Raw genomic sequence first — 9,969 nt, forward strand, 5'->3', positions numbered from 1 at the left:
AACAATAGTGTGCATTGGATTGAAGAAAAAAAAAAACATTATTTCATTTACGTTTGGCCCAATTAACTGCTCAGCCCAGGATTAATGCTTTCTTCCATTTCCCGTGTTGGAAAGCAAGACTATTATCTGATGATTAAGAGTGTTTCAAGTCCACGTCTAAACAGCTCTGAACAAACTTCATTTATATCTGCTGTTTCCACTCATGCGTGTGTGTTGAGCTCTGGGTAAGCCGGCTTCTCTGGACCTGGATCTGGATCTGCGTCTGTCCAGGATTAGCAGCAGAGCCCTTGATTGGTGATCAGTGACTTCACAGAGAGCTTCTGAACACACACGGCCAAACACCATGACAATAAGAGTTTAATACAGGAGCATTTTTTAGAAAGTGTCCTAAAAGCAATCATCTGAGTGGACAATTACAGAAGTATAACTACATCATTTTACTTTGAGTCGTTTTATGAGGATTTCTGGGTCAAACTGAAATAACTTGAACTGAATCAATCAGTTCATCTTTTCAGTAGACTATCTGAATGCAGCTCTCTGAGCCAGCACGCGCCCCCTGCAGGAAAACACCTTCATGTCCCACGTGACAGAGTTCACAGCTGTCAGTGTTTGCCAACAAGGCTCCTGAAAAGCGACAGACGAATCATTTCTGCGATCCGGTTCTTTTGAACAGTTTTTTTTAATGAACCAGCTCAAGTAATTGATTAAATATTTTTTTGTCGATTCTTATTTAAGTGCTTGTTTAAGTTCTTTTAATGTTTCAAAGAGAAACTGTTACTTTTCCAAATGTTAAATATTATTGGAACTATATTATACTTATTCAGTTATACTGAGGCGTGAAATACAGAAATGTACCAATAACAATATTCAGTATTCTAGACCTCTCTCATTTTACAGGAAAATTTACTTTTTTGGCTTTACTAAATAATCTAAAGAGGATGAAAAATGCTTGTATTTAATGTATTTATATTTATGACCAAATTTCAGAATCACAAATGCAAGTTTACTAATAAAAAATGGTTTTGTTGACTGAACTATAGACAGTATTAAGACTCTTTGAATAAGAAAGCTACAAAATATATATTTCTTTGATTTTTTTATAGCCTTATTTTGTCATTTACATTATTACCCTTTTTCCCCCTCTTTTTTATTTTTGTATGCATTAAATTTTTACAATGTTCAACTTCTGCATTTGAAAGAAAACAATGAAAACAAAAAGTCGTTTAGATTTGCATTCAAAACTAAACTTCACGTACAATGATAATTCATCTTTTACATCTGAGTTCGAAGACGAATCGCTCTTTTGATCCGTTCAAGGGAATCGACTCACAAGAACGATTCGTTCACTATCTCTAGGAAGGAGGTGACACGCTTCCGCCATCCGGAGCCATGGCTGCTGTAACCAGCAAAAAAGCACTGCGATTTTTCTCTCAGTTCGGAGCTTTTATTCTGACTCGGTTCAGCTTCTGGAACTGCTTCAGTATGTTGATGCTGTTCGCGGAGCGCGCGGATGTCAAACGGTACGAACAAATGACTCGCGGAGTAAACACACGTGACGTGCAACAATGTAACAACAAACCATTCATACTCAGAGCGCTTGTGTTTGAACTGCATCCGTGCGTCATCATGCTCGAAGTGATAACAAAGTGATAATAACGAAGTTTCATTTAAAAAAGCTGGCCAAATGTTGCATGTAGCTGATGTGCATTGTCTTAACCAGCTGTCTTGTGTGTGTGTGTGTGTGTGTGTGTGTGTGTGTGTGTGTGTGTGTGTGTGTGTGTGGTGTGTGTGTGGTGTGTGTGTGTGTGTAGGAAGCCAGACATCCAGGTGCCTTACCTGTACTTTGATTTAGGAGCTGCAGTGTTGTGTGCCAGCTTCATGTCGTTCGGAGTGAAGAGAAGGTGGTTCTCTCTGGCCGCTGCGCTTCACCTGGCCCTCAGCACATATGTGTCCTATGTGGGGGGTCAGGTCCATTATGGAGACTGGCTGAAGGTCAGAACATACAGTTTGATTTCTTCTGTACATTTTTGTATTGTTAAGTCTAATATCAATGTTAGAAGTAATAACTGTGCTTTGCTGTAGAAGTATTTTTGTAGGTTTGCATCACTCTACAGTTTCCTCAATAATAATAAAAACATTTCCAATTGGCTTTTGGATGTACACTGAAAAAAAAAGTTCTGTGACCAGCATAAGTTTGTGATTCTATCATAAGCTTCACAAATGAGCACAACTTTTATGAATTTTGAAGCCTAAATGCATGGCCAGAAGTAAAAATCTAAATGCAGGCTATAATTAAACTACACCACGGGTACATAACTTTAATCTCCATCAAAAATCTTTATGTGACCCTGGAGCACAAAACCAGTCATAAGTGTCAGTTTTGTCAAATTGAGATTTATGCATCATCTGAAGCTGAATAAATAATCTCTCCATTGATGTATGTTTTGTTAGGAGGACAATATTTGTCTGAGATACAACTATTTGAAAATCTGGAATCTGAGGGAGCAAAAAAATCTAAATATTGAGAAAATCATCTTTAAAGTTGTTCAAATGAAGTTCTTAGCAATGCATATTACTAATCAAACATTAAGTTTTGATATATTTATGGTAGGAAATTCACAAAATATCTTCATGGAACATGATCTTTACTTAATATCCTAATGATTTTTGTCATAAAAGAGAAATGTATAATTGTGACCCATACAATGTATTGTTGTCTATTGCTACAAATATACCTGTGCTACTGATGACTGCTTCTGTGCTGCAGGGACACAGATACAATAAATACATTTTCCTGGAAAGTCTGAGCTGGAATAGTTTGTGAGAGCTCGATTATAAACACATTGACTAGTGAGTAGACAGACGTTTATTGAGCCTGACAACCTCTGTTTAGTAGAAGCTTTACTGCTGTATTTTATGTCATAGAATAATAACTTGAGCTTGTGTGCACCATATACATTACTTCAGACATTTAACCAAAACCCATTTCAAAAACCCGTTGACTTCAGGACGATGTAACCAGAAGTGCTAAAATGCAGGTTTTGGCCTCTCTTGGTCAGAAAAGCAAGACTCGCACCATTGCTTGATGGATTGCTATGAACATGTAAATTAAGCTATGATTTTTAAACAAATTACATGCTTAACATTTACTTGTTTTCGTTGATCTTCCTGTTTTCTGTGCCTCTGACTGCTCATGCAAATCATTAGCCATCTGCGATATAATGTTATATAAGTGCAGTAATATCCTAAAACAGCGGTCGGAGGAAGGTTTGCTGGAATTTCAATCATCCGCTGCTCGTTTGAGACGGTGTGGATTGATTGATATGATGCTTTCATTGGTAACCGCTGCAGGTGAGGATGTACTCCAGAGCCATGGCCATCACAGGAGGGTTTCTGGTGCTGGCCAGCGGAGCAGGAGAGGTTTACCGACAGAAACCCCGCACACGCTCGCTGCAGGCCACCGGACAGGTCTTCCTGGGGATTTACTTGATCTGTGTGGTGAGTCCAGCTCTCACAGAAACTGACCCCAGACGTGGAAGACCTAGGCTATTTGACCATGGAGATGTGCAGGAGATGTGTAATTATTATCAGCTGCAAGATATAAGAGAGGAATTGCTCTTTAAATACAGTATGTATGCAATTAACCAATAATATTTAAAATCATAGACAACTATTTTTCCTTAACAAGGCTCACTTAAGCACTACTAAATATTCAGTAAATTAAGCATTACTAGCTAAATTAAACCTAAACTAATAAACATATTTTGTCATTTTAATATCTAAAGCTTGATATATGAAATAAGCTGTGTAAAGCTCTTTGACAATTAACTTTTAAAAGTGCTATATAAAAATAAATGTTATTATTATTATTATCATAGCAAAATTTTTTTTTTGCTGTTTGATGGATTCTATTATTGCTTTGAAATGTGTGAATAGAACCAAACACAAGATCCTCCTTTTTCCATTTTTGAGTCTTTATAGGGTTAACACCGCTTATGTTGTCTGCTGTTTTTAGGTTTTTTCTCTCCTGCAGAGTAAGTAGGGAGGGTCTTGTCCTATCTGGACCATATTCCCGGCGGTGAGGTCACGGTCCAGCTGCTGGGGGTTGTGTTTGGGGTGTTGGCGCTCTCTTATCTCTCGGGCTGCTATGTGCGAGTGGCTTCCCAGATCCTGGCCGTGCTCTTACCTCTGATTGTGCTGTTCATCGACGGAAACATGGCGTACTGGCACCACAGCTGCCGTGTGGAGTTCTGGAACCAGATGAAGCTCATCGGGCAGAACGTGGGCATCTTCGGAGCCGTGCTGATTCTAGCCACAGACAGCTGAAGACCGAGGCGTACAGCAGGAGAGAACGAGCATGTGTCTCAGGGGATAAAGAGAATAACGCTCTGAAACCGACAGAGGTGGACCTGGAATCTGCCGTCGCAAGCACAGTGTCTTCAGCAGACTGTTTACATTTAATTCATTTCCATTTTTTAATGCATTATTTAAAAATTAAGAACGACTAGGAGTCTTAAAAGTTCAATTAAAGTTGAATGATGCATTTGAGGGGAGTCTGGAAACACATTATTGTCATACATATTATATGATGTCATTTTGTTGTATAGTAATGTGGGATTTTTCCCCATGTTACCGACATTTAAAATGCAGTTGCATTGTTTGCTGCTTGTATTTAGTTTGGATTCCTTATACGACTTCTATAAAAGCATCACGGTGTCAATTAAAACATTTTTGTATGGAACCTACAAGAACATTTCATTATTGTGTGGTATTTATAGATGGATGAATGGATGGACAAAAGTGATAGATAGATAGATAGATAGATAGATAGACAGATAGATAGATAGACAGATATTACAACAGCCACTCAAGAAATCACAGTATTATCAAATATTCATCAAGTGTATTGTATAGTTTTATCAAGAGTGAATAGATTTTGATAAAATATCATGCTCTCAAAATGTACAAAACTTTTACTAAATCAGTTATTTTAAATGTACGTTCTCTAAATGAAATAAAGTGGTCAAGAAAATGATGGTTCAGATCAGTGCATTAAAGGACACAATACTACATTATCTGCTAGAATCCACTTGTGTAGATTTGAAGTAACACTGAATAAAAGGACGGTGCGCTCAGAGCTCGGCTGGATGCTCCAGGTGTTGAGCTGCTAAAAAAAGACAAACCACTCAGCTGGAGATCACTACCCAACACTCTTGAGTACTGAAACACACCCCGAGTCTGATTTCCTTCAACAGGACTTTCTACAGTTAGCCAGATCAACTGATGACAGCTTAGAAACAAGTAATGCAACATTTTTCAGAGCAAGGAAAAATCATCCATATTGAATTCACAGGATTGATGATGAATTATAGAACACTGCAGTGATGGCATATTTTTGTCCTCATCGAGAACCTAATAGAATATTTCTACTGGATTTTAGATTATTGCAGAGAATAAACTCTGTGACCAACGCAAGTTTATGGATCTTGTATGTTTTGTTCAGCGTGATAATCTACACAAACAAAACTTTTATGAATTTTAAAGCCTAAATACAGTCGCCAGAAAGAAAGAAATAAACTACACAAGGGTCACATGATTTCAACATCCCACCATAAAGCTTCAGACGACTTCAGACACGATTTAAACACTTGCAACCAGTGTTGGGAAAAGTTACTTTTAAAGGTAATGCACGACTACAATATTGCACTACTCCCTTAAAAAAGTAACTAATTAAGTTACTTTTTATGGAAAGTAATGTGTTACATTTGTTTTGAGTGTCTGAATAATTTTTTATCCCAAATTTTACTAGTAGTCCACTGTATGAAGAATTTTTGTGTATAATATGTCGCAGTTTACTTTATTTTGCTATCCTCACTTACATAAACAAACTATAGTGTCCTGCACCCACTAGTAAAAAAAAAATATATATCTAGTGTCTGAATGATTTGTGGTTTGATTGTAGATAAAAACTATAAAATGTGCAAAAATGAAGACCTGTTATGTAAAATAAGACTCTATTGCTAATAGCTGTTGCGAGACTCCCAAGGCATAGGATCATTCCCTTATTTTTCCAGGTTCATCTTTTGCTTTTGCTTGCGTTCGGCCATAACCAAGGTTGAGTTGATTCCATGCAAGGTTAAGGTGCTTTAGCATGGCGAGGCCACGAAACGCACCAACTTCGATAACCTGAACCTGGTTGTGACAGATCTAACCTCTCCAGACTTTCTAGGTCCTCCAGGGAGTGGGACTCGAGGCGTTGCAGAGCGTTGTGGGAAAGCTTGAGATCTTTAAGAGCGGTCAAGCCTTGAGAGAAATCTGGAGGAAGGACACGGAGCTCGTTGTAAGCCAGGTCCAGCTTTTCCAGGAAGGTCAGAGAGGACAGAGCCTGGAACAGAAACCGGGCACAAAGATAGAAGTAGAGGAATATATTTTCTGTTCACTTTCGAAGGGATGGTTCCCTTAATTTAGCAATCGTTCACACAACCTCATGTTGTTCCAACCTTGCATGACTTACTTCTAAGGAACACTAACAAAGATGTTTCAAATGTTTTGGCCGAACAATGAAAGTCGTCAGGATGCAAACCAACATTAGACACTTTCATTGAGTGGACAAAAAACTCAAAAGTGTCCCTGCAGCACAAAAGCAGTAAGTGTCACAGTTATATTTGTAGCAATAGACAACAATCCATTTTATGAGTCACAATTATACATTTCTCTTTTATGCCAAAAATCATTAGGATATTACGTAAAGATCATGTTCCATGAAGATATTTAGTAAATTTCCTACCGTAAATATATCAAAACTTAATTTTTGATTAGTAATATGCATTGCTAAGAACTTCATTTGAACAACTTTAAAGATGATTTTCTCAATATTTAGATTTTTTTGCTCCCTCAGATTCCAGATTTTCATATAGTTGTATCTCAGACAAATATTGTCCTCCTAACAAACCACACATCAATGGAGAGATGATTTAGAAACAAAATTCACCCTAATGACTGGTCTTGTGCTCCAAGGACACAAATTCAAATTTTTTAAATATCTTCTTTTGTGGTCCATAAAAGAACCAGAGAACAACTATGTTGGGTTAAATTTCTCTTAATGTGAAGAACCTTTTCCCAATAAAAATAACTTTTTGCACAATGTAAAGATTACACTCTTAAAAATAAAAGGTTCTTAAAATGGTTCTTTCATGGCATTATTGAGAAATCCCCCTTTAGAGACCTTTATTTTTAAGAGTGTACAGTGGAAAAAGGCTCTTTAGAATATTACAAATTTATTTAAACTAAGAAAGAAAAAGAAGAAAAAAAAAAAAAACCCTAATGGTCAACTGATCAGTAAAAGGTAGTTTGGGGAACCGAAATGGTGGTTCTATGGCATTGCTGTACAAAAATAAATAAATAAAAATAAATGATAATAATTTGGAACCTTTATCTTTTAAGTGTAGAAGAACCATTTGTACAATGGAATGGATGATAAGGGTTGTTCATGGAGCCATTGATGCCAGTATAAATAATCTTTGTTTTTAAGAGTGTAGACAGAAACATGAGTATACAAAGACAAGCAAAACTGAACACACCTTAGAATGCACCACCTGCATGTTGCTCTGAGAGAGCAGAAGGACCCGGAGAGCCCATATCCCAGTGAAGGAGGTGCTGGTTCCCACTGAGCTCCAGGAGCCACGTGCCGTGTGGGATACTGCGGGGAACGTGCGTGAAGCCTCGGGACCGACAGTCCACCAGCTCAGACGCATCGTAACAAATACACTGATGAGGGCAGAGCTTTGAGCTCCGCACAATCAGGAAAGCCACGGGCAGAACGACGACGCAGAGCATCCTCAACAGCTCAGAATCTCCATCCAGAAAGAGAAAGCAATGGTTGTAGATGTTCCAGATTAACAAGCACACTTGACTTGCTCGTCCTCAGTTCAGAAGTAGATTCAACTGGAATATTTGGTGCATTTTCAAACAGCTTAGATTAGATTAGATTAGATTCAACTTTATTGTCACTGCACATGTAAGGTACAAGGCAACGAAATGCAGTTAGCATCTAACCAGAAGTGCAATAAGCAGTAAGTACAGAATATACAAGGTCTACAATATGTACAATAACTATACAGATAAGTATTATGGACAAAATTTACAGATTTTAAATACTATCAGCATGATATACAGATAGGTGTACTATGAACATATTATACAGATGAAATATGTGAAGTGTATGTACACTATAGGCAGAACTACGAACATATGAACAATTTAAACTATTGCAATGGAAAGTAAAGTGCATAGAAAATATTTCAGTGTGCAAAATATTTCAGCTTGCGGATCTACAAGGATTTGTGGCTTGGCATGAAAAATCTAATTATATAAAGAGCTCGCAATCCTTTAATCCGTTAATCATTATACACAGAATAAGAGTTAATCGCTTTCATGTTAGTCAACTTTCTTCCTGGACAGATGAGCATAGATCTGTGCAGGAATGTATGCGTGACTCACAGTAATGGATCAATTACAGCTCTAATTGTACTTACCACGGTCTTGATTCATATTTCCTCTCCATCAGTTCTTGAAAACTGAACTACACCTTGGTTCTTGCTTCACTAAAGAAACACAAAGCTAACGCTGGAGATTCTTCACCTGGATGCTGAGCAGCTCACATACAACCCTGCATTTAGGTCTCTGACACTGACTTGATTTATCCTCAAAGCACACTGCATCACTGAAGAAACAAGAGCACCTGTACATAATGAATATTTCATTGAACGCTCCATCGATTTAGAAGCAGGACGTGTAGTCTTACAGTTCTCTTAAGGAGCACCTTACATGGTTAAATCTTTGACGTGTGCTGTGGTTTGTTTAGAGATGGAAACAGGTGCCAGCGGTGTGTATTAGTTACAGTAATTATCCGAACTTTATCCTTAAGTCAAAACCCTTCATAGTTCATGTTAGTGAAAACCTATTTGTGTAATTAACCCAAGCCTGCAGCTAGAGAGGTTTAGACTTGTGTCCAGTAAACATTATTATGATTGCACAGGCACCTAGAATCACATTTCCCTTATGATCTCTAAAAACACTCCAGGAAGAAACATGCCACTAGAGAATAAATGCTTGCATTAGGCACAGAATATACACTGCCTAGTACAAAAAAATAAAGATATAAAGGGAAATTTTAGACTTTAAGACCAAGTAAAGAAAATGTATGGAAAGGAATAAGTGGGGTAAGGTTGTTATTTTATCTTAAGGTTTCTAAAGAGCACACAATTTGTATTAGCAATGCTTTAAAGTTTCAAAACACACAAAAAAAAAAAAAAATCAGAAAATGAGATGCAAAGATATGTTCTCTCAAGTAAATATATATTAATTTAAGGATGTTTACTGAGGAAGCTTTTTTTTTTTTTTTTATTTATCTTAGTTTATGTTTTTTGTAGTGCATTGGGTTTGTTTTGAGATTTTTTTGTGTGTTTTTGGTCTTTTTTAAGGCTTTTTATTTGTTTTTGGTCTGCTGAGCTCAGCAAACAGTGTTCAGTTATTTTGAACATAAAACATTAGATATCTTCCAACCCCTTTTTGCGAGCAGTGTGTTCAAAGTTTGTGAAAAAAGCAACTGAAAGTACAGTATTACAGTCAGAATTTCTGTTACTTTTATTTTAGAAAATGTCCTTTGTAACGCGTGGCATCTGAAGTCACATTTCATTTAAAACACAGAACAGACAGACAATTGTAGAACAAACAGCCAAATGAAAGAAAAAAAAGCATAAAAAGTAAAAGCTAACAAGCTTTTCTGACTGATTTGTTTTTTCTTTTTTTGACAAAAATGGAATAGAAGGCGAAGGAGGGATGTAAGAGAAGAAAATATGAAAAGCTGTTTCAGATGAAACACAGGAGGAGGAGGAAGGGGCAGAGGGGGATAAGACACGGTAAGTTAGTCAAAGAAACTACGTTTGTTTGATGGGTGTTTTAAATTAT

The 9,969-nt window shown here is 37.1% G+C and overlaps 2 protein-coding genes across 2 annotated transcripts; one reads left to right on the plus strand and one right to left on the minus strand.

Moving 5' to 3' along the window:
• The first annotated feature begins 1,327 nt into the window (after positions 1 to 1,327).
• On the plus strand, positions 1,328 to 4,745 carry LOC109046434 (transmembrane protein 101-like). Its single transcript, XM_042734772.1, has 4 exons — positions 1,328 to 1,520; positions 1,812 to 1,992; positions 3,352 to 3,532; positions 4,043 to 4,745. The coding sequence occupies exons 1-4, from the start codon at positions 1,390 to 1,392 to the stop codon at positions 4,324 to 4,326; spliced, it is 777 nt and encodes a 258-aa protein (XP_042590706.1). The 5' UTR covers positions 1,328 to 1,389; the 3' UTR covers positions 4,327 to 4,745.
• Positions 4,746 to 5,824: 1,079 nt separating this feature from the next.
• On the minus strand, positions 5,825 to 7,969 carry LOC122139049 (leucine-rich repeat-containing protein 4B-like). The gene is made up of 2 exons (XM_042734765.1): positions 7,596 to 7,969; positions 5,825 to 6,385 (listed from the first exon to the last, which is right to left on the minus strand). Exons 1-2 carry the CDS (start codon positions 7,752 to 7,754, stop codon positions 6,137 to 6,139), a joined length of 408 nt encoding a protein of 135 aa, XP_042590699.1. The 5' UTR covers positions 7,755 to 7,969; the 3' UTR covers positions 5,825 to 6,136.
• Between the last annotated feature and the right edge of the window lie 2,000 nt (positions 7,970 to 9,969).

The sequence above is a fragment of the Cyprinus carpio genome, chromosome B12 (genome assembly GCF_018340385.1).
Source record: "Cyprinus carpio isolate SPL01 chromosome B12, ASM1834038v1, whole genome shotgun sequence".
Classification (NCBI taxonomy): domain Eukaryota; kingdom Metazoa; phylum Chordata; class Actinopteri; order Cypriniformes; family Cyprinidae; genus Cyprinus; species Cyprinus carpio.